The sequence below is a fragment of the Chaetodon auriga genome, chromosome 5 (assembly GCF_051107435.1).
Source record: "Chaetodon auriga isolate fChaAug3 chromosome 5, fChaAug3.hap1, whole genome shotgun sequence".
Taxonomy (NCBI): domain Eukaryota; kingdom Metazoa; phylum Chordata; class Actinopteri; order Chaetodontiformes; family Chaetodontidae; genus Chaetodon; species Chaetodon auriga.
The window spans coordinates 21,186,720-21,208,868 of NC_135078.1; the positions used below are offsets into that span (position 1 = coordinate 21,186,720).

Sequence of the window (22,149 nt, forward strand, 5' to 3'; positions counted from 1 at the left end):
TCTATTTACATCATGCAAGTATAACATGGATCTCTGCCTGGGGGCTGCCGCTAGCCAGGGAGTCTCAGGACTACATCATGTAACTGTAACTGGGTTCAAATTTGACCTTTGTTCAGCTCCACTGAGAACCACGCGGCACAGAGGTGCATCCACACTGGACAAATCGTTAAATAGAGCCGATGCTTGACATCCAAAAACAATGCTTACATGCAATGGCAGCTTTGTTTAACATTAACACATACCATTAGCATTCTTAATAAGGATCCCTTACATTTGGTCAAATAACTGAAAAACTGCCTTCATTCTCATCAGCATCAGCTGTGCTTTGAGTTTAGTGCTAATTAGCAAATGTTAGCATGCTGAAATGCTAAACTAGGATGGAGAACATGGTTACATTAACACTATACTACACCTGCTGAACTTCAGCATGCTAGCATTATGTTAGCATGCTGGTGTTAGCATTTAGATCAAAGTGCCATAATGCAGCTGTGAGCTCATGTTTGAGTTGCCTCAAAACACTATCTCTGCCATTTCTGCAATTTGTTGTTACTTACTGAGTGACATATCACTTCCTCTCACCTTTAACGGCCACAAAATCAAGTCGGAGGAATTTGTTTTGAGTCCAGTAAAACACATAGTGTCAACAGCATTCTACGTATCCTGATTTTGATTTACATATAATAAACTAAAACTGGTTAACAAAATTAGACATGTCAATATGCAGATCAGGCTCCAATTAACAGACCAAGGTTAGAAATATGACCATAGAAGACAAGATGTATTAACGAAAAGCCTACTGTTCTTCAGCATCACATCTGTTTATCACAAACAGACGGGGCTGAAATCCTCTCATCTAATAAGAAAGAGCACCAAGAGGAGCGAGGGTACGAAGAAAGGAAACCAGGGGAGGGTGAGAAAAAGGGATAACGAGAAGGGAAGAAAAAAATCTCTCACCATGTTTGCATTCCTGGGCATCCATTTTCACCCAAAGGTAACAAAAGTTCAGTCAGGACAAAGCAGCACACACAGGCCACTGAGCTCTAGCCACAGAAGTAATGTGTGAACATGTTGACTGCACGACAAACACAAGTGTGTGGCCATAATAGACCAAAACAAGACAGTCCAGTCAAAGGTCACCACAGCCACCCTACGGGGACAATAAAGCCTAAAGGGAACATGTATCAGAAAATGACACTAGCATCCACCCATTACCAGCCAGCAACAGAGTAGGAATCAAATTACACCGAATGTCAATAAAGTTGCTGCCGAGAAAGGCAGGAAAAGAAGAAAAACTGACAATATAAAGTCAGAAAATTGACCAGTGTCTGTTAATAGACGGGCGGCTGCAGTGCAAAGGACAGCAAGAGAAGAGAAAGAGTTACTTCAGGGAGAGCTGGATAATGAAATAAGCCTTAAATTGATAAACGTGTGACTATGGCAGAGCAGCTTTAAACAGATGAGTCTGTTGACTAATTGGTGCAGTTTTGAACTTCTTTCCACGAGGCAACAGTAAACCTGTCCCCAATCACATACGACTGGACACATGCATGTACACAAGTTCAAAATGAGTCATCAAAAACTTTTTGGTTTACAAGAAGCCCTGAAGTTACATTTGTAGGAACATTAATAGATGTGATGTGTCAATTTTACACACATCTCATTTTATCTTATTTGAATTCATCTAATTTGCAGCATTGGATAAGTTATTACAGCTTCTAAATTTGATCTGTACTTGTCAAAGTAAGCAAATTAGGAGCAATGCACAGCGGTGACAAGCACCAATTTTCCTCAAATTCAGTGTTAACAGGAGACTGTGTGTCACACATAAACTGTCATGGTACAGTAAGTCTGAAGTTCCAGGAACTAGCCAGTTGGTCTCTTTGCAGGTGGCATCCAAAGCAGGCCTATCAATTCACAACAGGCCATTGTTATGAAAGAGAAAGTTACAACACATACATAACCCCTTTGGAGACAGCAGTGGTTAAAGTTAGAGTGGGTATTTCACAGACAAGGTCGGTTTTGTTGAGACTGTGCAAGGTGCAAAGGCAGGGCATATTGTATAATTACCTTAAGTTATGTTTTAGTCAGGAGCAACGACCTGAACTTCAAACATGAGACTATTTTCTGTTCTGATGGAAAACCAAGGTTACTGAAGTCACAACTGACTGAGCTGCAGCTACATTAAACTCAACCCCACTGCTCTGCATCACGTCCACAGCTGAGAGTGTGAAATTACAGAGTAGGGTCTGGATAATATTAGTATAATACGCAGTAAACTGTTGGAGGGACACCGGGTGGTGTAGATATTTCAGCGCTGTGAGGTAAAAGCAAGAAGCTCATAGGGCAGCAGGGCACTATGGCAGAAGGAGCACTGAATGCATTTTAAATACTGGTGCATTGGCTCAAGCTAATGACTTTTTTCAGTGTTGGATGGCAGGTATAGTTAGTAAGGGTAAACAAAAATACATGGCCAAGTGAAGACATTTGCAGCACTGCAGTGACGCCTTGCTCTCATTATTCACCCTCTTTCTGCCAATGTCTTCAGCAGGTCTAAGCGACAGTACTTAAAAATAAACTGTGACATGTACCAAGGCATATTTGTTTAGAAGAGACTCTGCTCACACCTGCAAAACTAAATGTCTTTCAAAAACCAAGTCATGAGCTGCAAGAACACACATTTTGGCCGTTGACTCTACAGCACAGACACCCTTCATTGACAAGGAGAAACCAGGATCCAAAGCTTTCTTCTATCCAAAATTAAGCCTTCACAAGTATGTCAGAAGTGCCCTTTCTGCTACTTCTTTTTGGTTCACTGAGCCAGTTCCTTATACTATCAATAAAATGTCAAGCACTACTGTACAGGTTTGAATACTGGAGATGAAAACCTTTTAAAATGCCAAAACATATTCTACCACCTGTATATCACTCAGACCTGGAATAACAAGTGAAGACGGGCTTTTACACTAAGCCTTTGTCAATAAATAGCCAATCTATGCCGTCTGTGCATCAGAGTCGCTGCTTAGCTCGCCCAACTCCTTCCTTCCCAACAGCAGATGTGGATGTATGGTTCTCCGTAGTGAAGTCGACACCACGAGGCAAGGCCAGGGGCCCATTACCAAGCCAGTCATGCCTCAAGGTCGGACTGCCTCCCCCTCCCCCACGGCCTACCGCCTCGGAGAACACCCTGCATAGACACAAACGAAAGCCTGTTTCCAGTTCCCACCTTGTCTCCGCTGAACCACCCTCCTCAGAGGATGGTGATATAATTTAAACAAATATCTGTGAGTGAGGCAAGCCGGGACTCAAGCTTACAGGTCACAGCTCATCAAATCACAACAGTTCAACAAACGCATCCGTCTTCCTCCTCAGCATGTGCAAAGCTTCCTTGCCCTTCACTCCTTCCTTATTGTCCATCCCAGAGCGAGGGAAGGAGAGAGAAAGCAGGAGAATAGGATGTGGTGGAGTGTAATTGGGAGACGGTAGTCTCCGTGCTGTCCCACTGTCAGGGCTCGTCTCTCGGCTCGTCCCTGAGGACAGCCTGTCAGATCAGTGGAGCCAGGCCTCCGGCTGACAAGACGTCATCCTGTGGCAGAAAGACGTGCATGTCGAGCAGGCGAACACATGGGAGAAATGTACTGCCCCTATGGATTAAAGATGGTATTTGAACATAATGAAGGGCCTAATCAGATGGGAAACTAGTGTCAGAGCATTAGCAACGAGCTTACTTTTCTTTCTAATGGTTATTACAGTTCATTTTTACAGGTCAGAGTCACCACGGTGCTGTGGACTGTGCAACAAATTAACATGCCAGCAGCATAGCCCTGAGGCAGTTAGGTCTATACTGTATCTAAGTGAAGCCAAACCTTGTTAATGGTTAACATCATTATTTCTACACGATCTTTCCCTTACCTTAACCAAGCGCTCTCAATGTTGAAACATAACAACAAAGTATAAGCAGATATTGTGGGAAAACAAATTAAATATGCTGAAATTTTAATCAGCACTGTGTGGCTTGCCAGATATGTTAATTAACAAAGTTTCTTCACAGAGGTGATGAACAAAAAACATCCTTTAGATGCAAAACTTGTTATCAGTTGCAAATTAGCTGTACATAAAGGGAGAGACTTGAAAGAAGTGTATCTTCATAGTGGTGTTTGGTTTGGTTGAAACTATCTCACAGGTGCTGATTCATCCTCATGAGCAGTCATTTTGGAGGCTACAGTTTGTGACACTTACATTTTATTGAATATTAAATATTGGAAATCAGTCTCAACAAAAAACTGAATGCTTAAACATCATGAAGTTAGAATTTATTTGCATTTAACTTCATTAGTTTTAGCAACTGTGGGTGGACCAAATAAACATAATATACCATTATAAACTTCAAATATGGTACTTTGTTCTGCTTTAGCTTTAACCAAATACACATTTTAAGATTCAGGAAAAGATAAGAGATGACTCATCACACCACATCACTTTCTTACCGCTCAAGGGTCCAGATTCTTGTTTTGCATACACACTGTGATATATATCAGTATTAAAATACAGTAATCACGACTATCAGAGATTGATTCCTCTTAGCCAGCCTTAACACATACGCAATCTGAACACTACTCTATTTTTAGCGCAGCGAGAGTTTGTACCTGTGGTTGGAAGAGATTTCTTTCATCACTGAGAGCACAGTGACAGGGAGATGACTGTTTCGCAGCTGACTGTTTTGATGGAGTGTGCAAGAGAAAGAGAATATATGAGAAGTGCATCAGAAACAGAAGAGAGAACAAGTTCGATGAAGAGCGAGGATGTGTCCCACGGGAGGGGGGTGTAATCCTGGCCAGTAATTGCTAACTGGCTCCATACCTCCCCTGAGATACATCACAGGGAGACAAACAGAGGAGACAGCAGGTTAAACCCCGTAACACAGCATTCGGCTCTCCACAAGCAAATGAGAAACTGTGCAGTGCAACTCATCACTGTCCCCAAAGCTCTGCAGCACAGCTCTGGCCCTGTATCCGATCGAACACTCTCAGAGAGCAGCAAACAACAAAAGAAAAGATTAACAGCAAACTGCAGCAACTAAGCAATGAGTCTGGATTCAGTAACATTTTATAATATATGAGGACAGGATAGACAAAAAGAAACCAACTGCTCTGTAGCTTTATATTCTGTTATGTTGAGTAAATCTGATCAATTCCCAAGTGGTGCATCAAACCCATGAGAGGAAAATGGTTCTTGCTTACCGCACAAGTGAACGATGAGGTCATTAATTATCCTACAACATCAGAATACTAACTGAGCTCATCTACACAGTCTGGTCACTGTGACAGGACTTCCAGGATTTTACTGCAGTAATAAAAAAAAGGTTTGCTGCTCGAGAGAGACAATGAATCACAAGCAAATTGTGAAGCCTGTGTTGACCATCTGCAGTGATCTCTTCATTGTCTGATGTACATACTGTACTTATGAAAGAGTTCCTATCATTGAAAGGCAGAGAGCTTAATTAAAACCCATGTGCATAAGGCTGTTAAGCATTAACTGAATGTGTGCTAATGCACATAAATTGTTCATTTACATGCACCTGCTCAGGCTGTGAGAGGAGATGGGTCTGATGACAGCTGGTTCATGTAAAACAGGTATGCTAAAAAACATTGAGAGCATATCAGATGCAAACTCAGCACCGTGCACATTTTCCAGTCTTAAATTATTTTCTTTTCTGCTTTTCTGTAATTACCTCTGTATAATGTAGTTTTCGTTGTTAGAAGCAGACTCTGCCATTCCGGCTTCAAACTGCCTTCAAATAGACGTGGGATTGACAAGAAATGATCCATACAACCAATCCAGTTTTGGAGGACACACAGGTGTCACCAAATCAACCAGGACTGAAATCTTTAAGCTTACTACGATGACGATGAGGCACTGAATCCTAGCTGAACACCAGCTTCAGGCAGCAGCATCCCACTCGAATATATTCATGTAAGCACCAGTGTTGGGGGATTGGATGATATCAAGCATGAGATGACACAAATGTGTCAACTGTCAGAGATTTTATCATGCTGTTTATACAAAGACGGCTCTCCCTGTGGTATCTCTGGCTGTTTTGTGTTAATCAATGAGCAGGATTACTTGTATTTTTGATATATGCACGAATGTGATGAAATACCTTGACTGGCCATTTAAGCACTGTTATGACAATTGCAGCTCATCAAAACGCAGCACGTTAGTTTTAACAGTTTTACAATCGTTTTGATTTGATTTGACAGTTCATGCCTCTGATGTGATCTCACGGCTGAGCTACTGTTACTGTCTCTCACTGAGTTCCCTGTTAATGTGGACAGATTTCGCAAGATCGTGATCCATGAGACAGTAATCGTGATCCATCACGCTAATTGTCCAGGTGCCAAGTACTGCAAGATAATGAGCCATGAAGGTAGTCATCAAACCAGAAAAGAGGTAACTGCCTTCACAGAGGGGTAGTGGAGGTGTCTCAAAAGTACACTTCAGTTATGTGCATTAATATCTGAAAAATGAAAAATGATGAGGGTCCTGAGCCCTGAGCTCTAACCCTCATATGCACACAGGACGTGTAGGGACTTTGTGTTTGCAACTAGGGAGGGATGAAAGTAAAATGTCAACAGGCTCTGCACACTAACAAAAATGAATGTTCTCAGAAACACAGACATGCTTCACTGAGAATTATCAAAGCCATGTGGAATCTCACATGGCAGCTTTACATGTCCACAAACCACTCCAAATGATTCTGTTCATCAGAGCAGGCAGAGCACACCACGAAATTTCCACTGGAGAGAGCGATGCCACTGATTATCAATGACTCAACCTCTAATTTCATAAACACAGTTTGTCATGGACTAATGTTTCCATTAAAGAAGACATATGAATAGAGTGATGTGAGTGGCCAGGCCAGACCCATGGGTGCTTCATTTGCACTCTGGTCATTTATTTTAAAAGCATAAAGTATATGTAAACCCGTAGGACTGCATGATCATTTAAATGTAAATTGACAGAAATCACAAAATGCTTCAGAGGCTTGTCAGGTACTGATCAGGTTTGTCAGCACTAAGAATTCGTCCTAATATGACGTAACAATTGTCCTTTCTCTCCGGCAGCCTTCTCATGGTGCTCTCCACTTCTGCTTTGCACAAATCCCCACTCCTGCCTAGAACTGGAGCACAGCCTTCATAACAGTGACAATGACATGGCTGTCAACCAGACAGGATTGTTTGGCATGTGCATGCCTCCCACAGTGCTCCATCATGGGGAGTTTTCACATTGTAAACCATCTTATTATTCAGGCTGTTTTATTAGTTTTTTCCAGCAGTGGCCCAGTTGGAACAGCGAGCTCTCCAATTTCCTGAGCTTAAATGTTCTTCTCTGGCCCTGAGCCACAGTTTAACCATTGTTACTGAACTCTGCCAAAGTTATTCACAATAAAATATGTTCTACCAAGTCTTTATTTTGATTGGTACCAATGGAGCTAGAATTAGCTGCTTCGTTAGGACAGTGGGCTCTGACTGACACTCATATACTTCATCTCTATGTTAGTTTAGAGTTTGCTTTCATTAGTTAATTTGTTGGTTGTCCTCACAGCTAATTTAACTGTTATTTATGGACATAAAAAAGTCGATCTTGACATGAGCTATTAAGAAATATCTATATTACAAATTACTGAAAAACACTAAAACATTGGAGATTTTCAGATTCTGTTCCCACAAATGGGCCAACTTTTTAAAAGAGCTACTTACTCACATAACACAACACTCATCTCCAACCCAAACCAGCTGATTGAGTTTAAACATGTACCAAACGCCAATGTGCCAAACTCACATGTATTGAGAGTATCTTAAATCTACATATGAAGCATGTCAAATGTACCCATGTTTCAATTTTCATCATGTCAGACTCACAGGATGCATCTCTTTGGAGGTTCTGCAAGGATTTTGATTCATCCCATGTTATGACACTATAAGAGAAAAGCTTGTACTATATTGTCCTTGGAGGATTTCTGACTATCGGACCAATGTTCAGAGTTGTGATATGTTGCATCTGACTCATGATCTGAACTTAATCACATCCCTGCATTCATACTGAAGCGAGCGCACAGAAACCTACTGTGAAAAGTCTTAAAACAACACGGACTGTACCACCTTTGTCAAACTCATTTCAGTGAACAAACAGGCAGAGTGAGCTGACACAGAGAGCCCAGGGCTTAAGAGCACAGCTGTTCACCTCAATGCTGAACAACTCAGCCACAGATGAAGTGAGAGAGGTGGAAAGATGGAGGAGGATGAGGCACTGAGAGGAAATATGATAGCTAACACATTTCTTCATTGTTCCTCCAAAGGTAACAACATGATCTCACACAGAAGGACACTGTATAGGATGCTATTAAACTGCCATGAGCAGTAATAGAATATTGATTTGTTCTGTACAAAATCCTTTTCCACTTGGGCGACATGTTATGCCGGCTAGTGCTGCTTGTGAGTGGACAGTACAAAAATGCTATTAATCTGAAATCCGTAGTTACTGCCCTCACCAGCCTACGACATCATATGACAAAAAAAACTTTTCACATTTGCACTCAGGGATAGCTTCTAGCACCCTGGGACACACAGCACGTTGCATTGTGCAGTTCCTGATGGTGCAGTGAACTCTTCACACATAATATGCGAACACGGATGCACGTTGCCAACACAACACGTAGGCCTGGCAGGCTCCGACTCATCCATATGCAAATGTGAGGTGGAGCAGGCGCAAAGAAAAGAGAGGAAATGAGCCTGAGCGAGAGCAGCACGGGAGAAAGAGGTGAAAGAGGGAAGGAGACTGCATGCAGTGAGGAGGCAGCGTGAGGCGCTGCATTGTTGAGGGAGGCAGCAGAAATGAGTGAGCATCCATGGCGACAGATGACAGATGCCAGAGGAGGGAAGATGGATGGAGGAATGACAGCTTACTATCAGACATACGATGAGGAGGAGATAGCAGGATGAGGAAGGTTTTGTCGTTGGACAGATGGAGAGGAGTGTGACAGCTCCGTGCTCCTTTGTTATAGCTTTAGCCATAGCCGTACTGACCCTGGTTGAGTTTACTCAGGCAGCCCGAGTTGCAGAGGGAGCGGACCGTCCCCAACTCCCAGCAGCTCCGGCCCTTCATCCCACTCTCTGCAGGCCTGATCCCACTCCACGTTCCCTGAGACGCAGCGCTGCCCCGAGCCACTACATAATCCCAGCGAGGGAGGGGGCTGAGGCAGCGACTTTCCCTGTTCAGCATTGCAACGTGCACACACATACATGCCCACTCGCACACGTACATACAGTGCACGGACAGGGGAGCGACGCAGGCGCTCCCTCTTGTAATTCCTATCTCCTCTCCTGCATTGCTTCCCCTTCTTCCGGAAACGCACTCAGGATACACACATTCACAAAGCTCGGCACATTTACAATTCTCCCCCACATGCTTCTCTCAGTGCAGTGCAGATTGGAGAGGGAGGGAGGGAGGGAGGGAGGGAGTGAAGCAGAGAGGAGATGGGACTCGGCAGCCAGCAGTCATCTACACGAATAAGACCAGAATGCATTGCTTCCTCTCTGTCCTCCCCCCCTCCCGTCCGCTGCTTTCGTAGCTTGACAGAAAAAGTCAACTATTTCAGGAAAGCCAAATGGCTGAGATGGTATTAAGTAAAGACTGTGGTGCTTTAAGACTGACAGCATGAAGAGCGTCTGTATGATGAGACATGCCGGATGGTGAGATTTCAGATTAAGTTACAACATATTAACTCAGAGTGATGCCACTAGATCAAGGGCGAAAGGTCGAAAAAAACATCCTCCAACCAAATGTCCATCTCCTCTCTCCTGATTGATGTGTCCCTCCATCAGAATATCTTTATAGTGCTGATCACCAGCCGTTGATGGACCACTTCATATCTGACCCCCCACACAGAGGTCAGTGTCACCGTACCAGCACAGCACAATTCATACTGTAGTTTGCCTGCAATATCAAGTCTCACTCCCTCCCTCCTCAAAGCAGGCGAAGGTCGTCCTTTCAGTGTTACTGCCAGTGTACATATCACACTCTACCGTAACTCAAGGTCACCTTCACCAGCTGAACTATTTCTGCTCCCCTGGAGTTAGCTGTGGGTTTCTGTGAACACCAGTTCAAGGTAATTATTCAATACATAATTTACTTTCAGCAGAATCACATCATAATGTACAGTAAGACCATATTCTGCTGTTGGTATGAGTCAGAGCAAACTATAATGAAATAATATCAAAATCAGTTATTGAGCTGTCCGTTTTATTACCCCAATCTCAATAAACTCTTGTTTCAGTTTTTAGTAAATAGTCTGAATCCCATATACTCAGACTGAGAACAGTGACAACAACCACAGACTTGTATTGTAAGAACAACCAAACAACCGGCCAATCAGCTCCAACAGTCCAAAATCTTATTCTGGTAATACTGTAATCAATCCAGACAAAAAAATACAACGAAAACGTGACAGTTTTTGATTTTGATATTTTTAAAACATTTTTTTTTTTATTGTTGTAAATATTTTCAGATCCTATCGTTCAGCTTCGATCGCTGTCAGTGATCTCTGTTGAGTGTGTCTGAATAGGTTTCTGACCATGGCTGTTATCAAAGAGCACAGTTCTGGTTGTAATTGCCTTCAGTAATGAAAAACCTAGCATTGTAAACACGGTCTCTGGGGCAAAATTAGAAATTACAATAAATCCATGGCCATCATGAAGAGCCCATACTCTTCAGGGTGTTATTGATAATAAGCAGCGTCCTTCAGTTGGTCAGGAGACCACTGGATGTGGAAGGCAGCCTCCCTAATCACAAATCCATTTTCACAATTAAACATCTTACATGTATAAGTGATGCTGTGAATATATGTGGATCCTGATTTCAAGAAAAGCAAAGGCTGTGACTGCTCCATGATGCAACAGCAATTCCTTCTTTCATGTGTAACAGGAGGCACGATAACAGCTGTGCAGGTTAGACCAGTCCCTGCCTTGATTGAAGACACTGCTACAGCATCACATGGCGCTCGTCTACTGTAACATCTGTGTTGAAGTGATCCTGTAAAATACCTGATGACAGCAAAAACAGGTAACAGAGGACGGCCGCTGTGGAGCGTAAGTGAGGTGAGGGAAGTGCTGACAGGGGAAGACTGCTGGACTGTAAATAAATAACATCCCCTAAATGTCCAGGGGCATGTTGGAGGGGGCGCTGAAGCATGAAACCTCAATTAATTTCATACTTGACCTTCATCATTTCTTTTTGTCAGTACAGTTGAGTTTAACCATGCAAAGAAGACGAGCTTGACTGATGAAAACGGCAGACTTTAGCTGCCTGAACATCTTTTGGGTATCTTTTTAAATTGTTTCATCTGTTCGTACTTTTTTAAATTTACTGATCTCAATGCAAATGTATATAAATGACTTTAATTATTATCAGTATTATCTCTGGATTAAACAGATAAATTCAGCCACTGTGGTGCTGAATGGCCTGTTAATTGAACTGAAATACATTCTTTAAAAGGTGATATTTGCGCATGCTACAGGATTTGATTTCACACTGTAAACTACTCAATCGCATAATTTTTGAGTAACATGCACATAAATATACAGTATATATACATAGTAAGCGCTTTAACATACCAACACATATATACATACAGTACATGTACATACTGCAGGTAAAAAAAAAAAATATATATATATATATATATATATATATATATATATTTTTTTTTTTTTTTTTTTTTTTTTTTCAGTTTAAAAGTTGAAAAACAAATACTTCACCATAATTTCCAAATACTCCAATTATCTGTTATCTCCACGAGGGGGATCAAGTTTACAAAAACGCTCTGGACTGTGGAGAGTAATTTAACTTGCTCCACATGATACTCTTTTGAAATCTCAAAGTTTAGCAGAAATTCAACCCCCCATTTCCATGTTTATTTACTGGAGGAGAAACAGCTGAAGGACAAATCATCTGAAAGACAAACTAAAGAGGGTGTTTAAAGAGCACGAGTTACAGTCTCATTAAGCCAATTACTGCATGAAGATCCGGGAAACCAAACACTCCCGACAGCCTGAACGCACAAACACGAGCTCATTAAAACCAGTTTGAACAGCTCAGGTCAAGACAACTGTTTCATCATGGGAAGGAGCTCATTTTAAGAGGAAAATTACTTTTTAGAAGTCGCATTCTGAGTATGAGACATTTAAAAGGTTATGCTGTGTCAATTCTGGCAGCAGTAACCACATTGATCCATGCCAAAAGATCATATTATGGTAGACACTGTGCTGCCTTCACTGTCACTGAGGCAACAGAAGACAACCTGTAAGACCCAAAAACTAAAACTGCAGTGAAATACAAGGCTGAAACTGAGGGCTCCTAATGAACTGACACTCCTCCTGTGGCGATAATAACCTGCTAATCCAAAGGAGGTGGAAGATCTTTAATTAACCACAAATGTAAGACTTAACAGTAACTGCTTGCTGCATCAGCCTGCACTGGCTCATAGTGGAGAAACCATGCATCGACTTGATGATTTACTGATCACAAACAGACACAACACTTCATATCGATGCCTCACACAACAGAGTTAGATTACAGCTGACTCTCTATACACTGGGGCAATGAATCATCCAGCCCTGCGTGCACTTAGTCATCACTGACAAATAAACTCAAGTCCATGTAGCATCTGTGCATGGCAGCTGTTGGTGTTGGCACAGTAAGCACCTCTGTGAGCTGTGCCTTTAAAATTTTGATGTTTGGGGGGGTCTTCAAAAATATCTTTGCATGTGTCTTGAAACATGTGGAAGTAATGGTACTGAAAATACAGATGCTCCAAAATGTAATCGGGTATCTACTCCATAGTTGACGAGGTATGATCTTCTATCACCATGTCTAAAAATGTGCCATCATGACAACATAATGTCCCACATACCATGAACTCCTGAGACACGCAGACTCGTCAGAATCGCCTTGATTTCTGCAGGAACTTTTCATGATTCATAAACGTTCAACATTAACAATTAAAGTAGATAGTACTTTTCATGTAGTGAAAAAAGACTCTACTTAAGTTTCAAAAGTATGTGAATCTTGCATTGAAGAAGTGATAAATCACCCTTAGGAGCAATAACCTCGACCAAATGTTTCCACGGCTGCTGACCGGAGCAGCAGAAATGAGCAGTATTTTGAACATTTGCTCATTAAAGAATAGTTTCAGTTCAGCAATATTTGTGGGATGTCTTGCATGTACAGTTTAATAGGCTTTGGGTCAGGACTTCACTTTCCAAACACTGTAGCCAAGCTGCTGTGGAAGGCTTGTTTCTGTGCTAGTGTGAGTCATTATCACATCGTGAGAGCTGACCTCTCGTTAAGATTCAGACCTCAAGCAGATACCTTTATATTTTCCTGTATGGGGTTAGATTAACTTTATGTTTTAAAGCATTAAAACGAAGAAGTGGCTGTGTGGGATATCTCCATTTAAGGTAGGAGATAAACTAGCTAACACGTCTGACTCTCTTCAGTCTAAATGTAAGGATGAGGAGTGTTGACGTGTTTTTCTGAAGTGTTGTAGGTGTGGGCCTACACCACAGCCTAAAGAGGTGTTCAAACTAATGAAGATGTGTGTGAAGTATCCTCGTTTTACAATTTGTAGCTTCTTTGCAGCAACATCCATATTAGAAGCACTGTAGTCCTCCACAAGCATGTTGGTTTTGCTGATATTTAGCTTTGGGTTATTGTCGTTGCACCATGTGATGAGGCTCTCTATCACTCCTCTGTACTGCTCCGGAAAAAAAGTCTCTAAGCGAACACAGCATGTTTCTCATTATTCACTTGACTTCATTCATGTCAATATAATGATAACTTAGATTTCACCATCTGGGACCTGTGCACCTGTAGCTTCAAATATTACACTAAACTCACCTGTCATCATGTTTTCTGTATTGAATCAAGAGCCTGGATAAAAGGAGTACTTCACTGAAAAAAATACAGTCTTCATCTCTCACAGCACTTAGAACAAAACAATATTCAGCTCACCAAGTCAGACTGCAGTGCTGTGGGAAAATGAGCTGAAGTTGGCAAAAAGAGCTACACCTGACCGGTGAAAAAGAGGCGTCGCAACAGAGAAACCCACAAAGAAGATGAACAAGGAGGAAAATGGAAAACCTGAAGACCGAACCACTGTGGTCCTAGTTGACCGCCTTGCACAGCGTTTAACTAATTCAGATTTCAATGACCTGCATGTGTTAGCACTCTCAACTTCTCATCTTCTCCTCGCTGCTGATAACGCAGAAAAGCTCCAGAATGAGCGACAGAGAGAAAATGTGGGTGTCGACAGGGACACAATGTGAGCTTAATAATGAATTCAGGTTTCATGCAGCATACAGCAGGTCATTGAACACACTTGAGCCATGCAGAGCAGACAAATCCCAGTACAACAAAGGACAGCAGAAGAATACCAGTAATGGAGTGTGCATTATTTAACAATGCAGTACCTCAACTGCACCGTCCATTGACTGCATGGAGTCATGAATAACAGAAATTCTACATCCATTAAAGTGAGTTAACAACGGTCTCATATCAAAACACCCATGTAAGAGACAAAAGGCGAGACTAATGCAAGCACAATATTCAAACCTAATTATCTAGCTTAAACTCCCACACACAAAATCACATGAAGACACACACACTGACACACACACAGAGAACATAATCAAGCAGAGAGGAAAACATATTATCATAATATTCTCTCCTCAGACATGTGACCTCTCTTTAAAGGATAATTCCAGTTAGTTCCAACTATACTCTCCTAGTTTTGGTCCGATCAACCTAAATTTTGTGAAATACAGCTGAGGCCTGCCAGCGCTCTGATGCCTTCATGTCATACTCTCAAGAAGCACAGGCAGTGTGTGTGGACCGTTACAATCCAGTATAAACAGGTAAACAATGCCTTTTCCACAACAGATGAGAACAAGAGCTATAACATCAAAGGCTTTATCCTCAAAAACTTAAGACACAGAAATTAAAAACAGTGAAAGACACGTGCCAAAATGACAGCTTGCAGGCCTTACGTTGCCACCATTTAAAAGTTCTCATGTGTTTAACATCCAAAAACATTTGAATTTGAGTACGAAATGCACTGCGATGCTTGTTGTTTGCTCTCTCACAGAGAAAAAAAACATCCACCATAACCTCTAAAACCACTTCTGCAGCATAAAAGCAGGAAGAGGGTTCTCAAACATGCAGAAACCACAACATACGTGCTGGTTTGTGATTTGACCTCAGCAGAGGACCCAGGAAAGCTGTCTTTAATGTCTTAGTATGATAAGAGTGGGAAGTGCTGTCTCTATTCTGCCCAGACAGCACTTCATTCAGCATACTTTGGCTCAAAAGGCTCCGTTTGCTCTGTGTGGTTTCAAAATAGAATGACAAAAATATATGAAGACAAGGATATAGAGAGGCGAGGTGAATATTTAGACAACAGACACAATGGAGTTTCAAAGAGCACTTCAGACCGCTGGGAGAGGAAGCGGGTGGCATGATACTCCAACATCGATGTGTCGGCACAGCCAGCAGCGGTGGGTGGGATACACAGTTTATGGAGGGAGTTCAGAAAGGTCAAGTCCATTATGAGACAGCAAAGGTTTGATCTCACAGGGACACTTGGCTGTTACATTCACAACACATTTAAGACAGAAAAGGGAGAAATAAGTTAAATATGGCTGAAAAACCTGAGAAATAAAAGAGTCAGAAAAGCACCCAGGGGATGATTTTTGGCAGGTGGACTACTTGGACAGCCACAGTGTTTGCGATCTCTGTGAAGAGCCTGGCTTCACCTGGCAGGGATGTTTGTTATGTTACAAGCCTGAATCTGACTCTGATCTCTTTGTCTCCATCTCCCTCGTCTGGGGGGACCGAGCCGATCCAGCGAATCAACCTCTGCCGGCACACGCTTTTACATCCAAGACAAACAAGGACAAGCGATTCGACACACGGCGGCTGCAGAACTAATTGATGAGAATGACAAGCGTACCATCTGTCATTGCGTAACATCCTTTCACGGGCTCAGAAAGTAGTGATAAAACACAGCACTTAGATTAATATAGCAGGTGTGAATATTTTCTAGGCTAGAAAGTGACTTAATTTTACATCTCTGACATCAGAAAGCATTTGTCACTTCATTAGTACATCATTAAAATCATCCTGAGAGTCATGAATTTACTGATGCATTCAAACTGCGGAAAGGATGCAACTGTTACGGAGCACATTTCCTGTCTTAATTTATTGCCATGTCGACTGGTGTAATAAAAGGAACACAGCTCACACTCAGTCCTACAACCTCAGTGTCCTGCCCTGCCCAGAGGGATCCATCCCCTGCACAAAGGGAAAATGTGTACAAAAGTAATTCTTCATCAGTGTATTCAATTCAGTGATGGAAAAATCCTTTTTACACATACTTATTTGACAATTCTGCAATGTTTTCCAGTTTCAAAGTGGAGTTTGTCCTGAATTAGCTCTCATCAATTCTATGTCTACTGTACACAGACTCTGTCTAACAATGGAAATGACTGATATTCATCCACTACAAGTCAGCCAGTATTCACCAGAATACTGCAATATAGGCTACAACATTTCTACACAGCTGCATCTAATCATCATAACCAGATGCACATGTGTGCAGACAAACAACACACACACACACACACACACATTCCTGAACACAAATGGAGGAAAAGCTGCATACTTACGGGAGAAAACCGGCTCTATCCCGCTTCTATCCTTTCCCAAAGACTTTGCAGGACAATAGTAATGTTTTAAGCAAAAGAAACGAGTGGTGAAAGCAGAAGGTCATTCCATTCAGGACTAAAACCCCGCTGGATGAAAAGCAGAGTACACAGCTTACTGAGACAGAGGAGGAGAGGGAGAGAGCGGGAGGGGGCGGGAAAACCAGACAACGAGTGAGAGGGTGACTGAGGGGAAGAGGAAGAGCGAGCGCTGGAGCGAATGGAGGAGAAAGAGAAAACAAGGAGACAGTCGGCACCAAGAGATGAGGAAAGAAAGAAGGAGGGGTGAGAAAAATGACAGATGCAGCTTGTTTAAGGAGGCAGCCCTAATTAGTCCTCACACTGTTTCAGGACCATGGACAGAGCACTACCTTTTACTGTAAAGGGCAGAACAGCAGCTGGAATGTGAAATAAAAGAGAAAAATACAGGAAAAGAACCGGAGGAAAATAACACAATCAAGAGGATAATTCAGATATCTGTAGGAAATACAAGTTGACTCACACACCAGAGTAGCCAGAGCCAGTCCAAGTGAAATGTCACGCAAGGACTGTCCGATCGACTTACTGATCAAACGCTGATGCAGATCAATGAACTGTTGTTGGAGAACTCATTAGATGCTCCTCAGCTTGCATGCTGGGCACACCGGGGTCAGGTGCAGGAGGAGAGCCTCCACTGTGGATCTGCTCCTGCTACCCTCCTGCCTACCTCAGCTGGATCTGTCTGAACTCAGCTAGACCCACAGAAACCACTGACTGGATGACTGGTTCCAGCATTGATGAAGTCAATTTTCCCACTAAAGCTTTCCAGTTCTAAAAATTCACCATCTAAGCAGCACATTTTCACTTGTGTTAGATTTAGGTAGGAGCCATGACTGGAACAAGTGATTCAACGGGCTGTGATCCCACTTTCACAAGCAGCGGCAAAAACAAAGCAGGCGAACCCACAGGAGAGGTCATGTGGATGTGAGGGGAAACACTGCCACCTGCTGAAGGTAGAGCCGCAGACTAGCAGCAGTAGCTTGAGAGAGATGTTAGAAATCCAGACTGAGGCTAAACTAGCACAAGGTGCATTCATGGCAGGACAGGCTATTTACAAGAGAAGGCTTACAAATGGAAAAGGCTGCAGATGTGACAGAAGTACTAATGAGACATTCAAGAAAGTGATGTGGGGTTCAGGTCAGTGGTACAGAGAAAAGAATCTCATGGCTCACAGACAAAGAGAGACCTCTTTTGTTTCTGTTTTTTTTCAATTCTTCTCAGGCTGAGATTAAAGCGCAATCAGAGATGGTCATGAAACATTGAACCATGTCAAGGATCTCAACTTATAACCTCTGTATTGACACACCTGATGTGCCAGAGGTTTACATTGTGCTCTCCTGAGGAAATCCATATGAGCTCTTTGTTCCACTGGTGGTGGTGGTGGTGGTGGGGGGTGTCAATGACTGTAGGCACCCTGTCACTGATCCATGTTTGTCTAACACCTCAAACAGACAATGAGATCCTCTGCCTGATGGCAAAATTAAATTGTGATAACAGTATACATAGTCATTCACAGCAGCACTGAAGCATTACTCTCACACAATGTCCATTTTCTCATATTCTCTTAAATCCTCCTCCCACAGATAGATTAACTGTGAAAGGAAACACAAAAACACACACCGAGTCTTCCTCTAAGCTTTAAAGCAGTTACTGAGTCAAAGCTTGAACAAAGTACAAACAATTTACTGCTTCATAAAATAAACGTCTAATGCACGGCCAGGCAATCATGCCACTAATTCAATAATCACTACAGATTTAAAGTTTTGCTTTTAAAACAAAGTGTCTAGCAAACAGTTGAAGAGCCTCTGAACAGTGTTAAAATCACAGTGAACCAAATGTCAGCAGACTCACTGAGCAGCATCTTGCAGAAGCAGATGTGTGATTTCAGGCATTTAATGTCAGCAGTTTGCTAAGAAGAGGGGGATGAAAAGAAGACTGGCTGAAAGGCTATCTGACCGAAACCCTTTGATAACTGCTTCATTTTCATAGCATTAGCTTATAATTGCTTCGTATCATATTTGGTCTAAGAACAGGTTGTGCATCAGGAAAGGCTGCTGCACCTCTACACTTCAAACACATACAGTACGTTTTTTCTTTTAAAGGACATTTCTGGCTGATTCCTGCATTGCTTCACTGGATGGTGGATTAGGTCCAGGAGGGAACAGCGGTGTCAAATTCAACTCTCTGTCTAACAATATGTGAGAAAGAACATCAGATTGTGGTCGGCTGACTGAAGATGAACATCAGCCCACTGAAGGTGAACTGGGCACCAGACCATACTGCAGAAAAACAATCACACAAACGTATACATCAACTATGTGGGTTGTTCGATAGCCTAACCTTTTCCAAACACAAAAATACCTCAATTTCTCTCCTGCTTATTGTAAGTGGTGAGCTAAAAAGCACTCACATTCTCCCCCAGTCTATATTTGGTGATGTGACTTTCAAATAGAGGCCAGATGAATATATAGCCTATCACAGTCTCTGTAGATCCTGTCTGTAAAGGACTGGGGCCGAGAGGCTTTGGGATGATGCCAGGGTGAAATGGGAAGAAAAACGGTCCTCCCGGGCTTTTCCCACAGCCTTTGACCAGTGCCACTTAATGCAACCATACAAGAATATGTCCCCTTGGAAAGGAGAGTGTTTTGTTGTCAGGAGGACGCTGAATGCAAGCCCAGTTTTCACGGCACTATTAGCATACTCCAGTTTGCTTTCCAACTTGACTGAGCAGACGGGGCTGCCCTCTCCTGGCTCAGACTGGGATCTGAATTTCATTAAAGAAGAAAGGCAAGAGCTGAAACACCAGCTGTGCTGAATATGAAACGCCAGGGCACACTGGAAAATCAAATTTCTAGGCTGGACTGAGGGCCATGCTGAACATGCTGATACAGTGCTGAACACACCTTAATAACCAAACTAACAAAGTAAATACACACTCTTGTATGTTTACCCAAGACTTTATCGACTTTATCAAGGTTAAATTCCGACCATTAATGACTTGCATCAGTGCCTCATGGGTGTATTATGCTCTTAAAGCTTGTACTGACTATAAAAAGCAGTGCCATGCGGCTTAAACTTTCCATATAAGTAGCTGCTTGCTTCAGCTGCTCTTACCGGACTGATCAGTCATCATGCGGATGGCTTTCGCTTTGGCCAGCTCCAGTGCTGTGACCCATCTCTGCCGCTCTACTTCCGTGCTAGCCTTTAGGTGGTAAGTGCGGCCACCGCTGCTCAGGACGATGTTGCAGGCGTCCTCTGTGTCGATGTGCGCCGTGGCCAAGTTGATTGTTCCACGACACGTATGGGCCATCTCTGCCTGCGTCCTGCAACAGAGTACCAGGTAGAAGTGAGAGAGAGAGATAAGCAGACACAAGACAGAGCTGAAGACACTGGTCAAGGACCTCATTTGTCATCACCTAAAGTACTGCAGGTCGGATAGTACTATTGACATTCATACGGCCAATAAGCACAAGCAGGGAGGCAAGGAGGGACAGAGGAATGACAGATTATACAAGGATTCACTCTGAGAGCCAAGCAGCAGTTGAAATATTTGGTTAATTCACTTAACACACACCTTCTCTGAAGCGCATTCATCCATTCATAAAACCTAAATGTGCATTAACGTTAAACAAATGGGATAGTTTGAACTTCTAATTCACTCAGCGTGACCTGCCTGCCCTGCTGTGAGTGTGCTGAATTGTGGGTATTCTGTGTAGCCTCCACTAAGACCAACTGTTGCACATTCAGTGGGCCACAGTAGTCGAGATAACAAGGCCATTGTCTAGCTCCAAGCTTCTGTCGTGAACAAAACCAAACAATGAATAACAGCGTGAACAATGAGAGAACAGAGTGTGAGAGGTGGCAAAAAAAAAGAGAGAGCGATAGTGGGGGAGAGAGTGCCAAAGCAGCAGAGCAAGAGATTAGGACAAAGAGCAAAGGCAAGAGAGAGTGTTGTACATATACATACTGTGCAAGCCAAATGTACACACTGTGTGTTTCCAAAAAAGTCTTCCAATAAAACAATGGCTGCATGGCCTGACAGTGTGCACAACTGCAGCAGAAATGTTAATGCTGGTGTATCTCATCCAAAACAGAAAAAATACTGTAGGATTTATTAAGTAGTGTTATTATGTTATTCTACATCATGACAAGTCTTTCAATAAGGTCCTCGTTAGAATGGATTTACTGCAACAAATAACAGAATAACTGACTGACAGAAAATTCAAGCACAACGCTGCATTTACAATCAAGTAGTGGAAAGCTGGCTGGCTATCATTCCGTCATGGTTAGACAAGCTAACCTGCAGGGATGGACCATCATGGTCCTCAGAGAGCTAAGAGTATGCAGGTCTTCACTGCAGCCCCAGGCAGCTGATTTTGCTGATTAACACCCTCGACTAGAGAGCAGCGACTAATCAGTGAAATCACATGCCGTGGTGGCAGTTTAAACAAACATATCCTTAACCCTCAGTGTCACATGACTGGCCATCCATACTCTTGGAAACAGCCACTTTGAAGCATGCAGCCATGCAATCATGTGGATGCGTCTGTATTTGTCTGCGGGTGCAAACATCCATTCATCCATCCTCAGTGAGCCCTCACTGCCACGAGCAGCTGCCTCTCAGCAGCCCCAAGCTCTACAGCAGCTCCAGTTTCAGTCCACACTGACAAGGTGATTGCTGCCTTATTAAGTCAGAGGTTGAAGTATATTTATAAGTTCTGCCAGCCAGTTTCCCTCACACTGCTTCTACTGGCTGAAGTCAAGTCTTGTTATCATGCCAATCCAGAACAAGCGCTTCAGTGTACCGCTCCTCTGCTGGCGCTCTGTGCACATCGGTTGTGCAGACAAGACCGCACTGGGGCCATGCGAAGCCGTGTGGTAAGCGGGCAGGGATGCTGAACAGCCCAGTTTCCAGCCGAGCCCAGCCGAGCTCAGCTGCAGAGTCCTGGCTGTAAGTGGGTCAACAAAGTGAATGTGCGGCTGATGAGTAAGATGAGATCCCCGCTGATCGCTTCTGCCCTGTGGGGAGGCGAGGCCATGCAAAGGCCATGAAATTACACAGTCAAGGAAACTACAAAAGCTGGGAAAGAGAGATAAGAGCTACAGGGGCATTAAGACACTATAGGGGAGGGGGCGAAGGTGAGTTGGGGCAGCTGAGAGCATGAGAGAGGATCCTGCATGTTGCGCTCAGCCAGGAGAGAATTGCAATGCTTTACCTGTCAGTCCCCTGTGCACACATCCTCATAAAACACAAATCCACCGATCTGGAGCATGTAATGACAGAACAACAACCAGT

General features: G+C 42.9%; 1 protein-coding gene across 7 annotated transcripts in view; it reads right to left on the reverse strand.

The window, feature by feature from the left end:
- Positions 1–22,149, reverse strand: part of osbp2b (oxysterol binding protein 2b) — a 45,098-nt gene that overhangs the window by 18,434 nt on the left and 4,515 nt on the right. For 4 of the 7 annotated variants that reach the window (XM_076731813.1, XM_076731815.1, XM_076731811.1 and 1 more), the window contains exon 2: positions 19,968–20,176. In XM_076731813.1, the coding sequence (XP_076587928.1) occupies positions 19,968–20,176 (209 nt within the window). Of the gene's footprint in view, positions 1–9,083; positions 9,489–16,778; positions 16,932–19,967; positions 20,177–22,149 lie in introns of those variants that run through there. The other 3 variants (XM_076731818.1, XM_076731817.1, XM_076731816.1) reach the window with 3 other exon arrangements.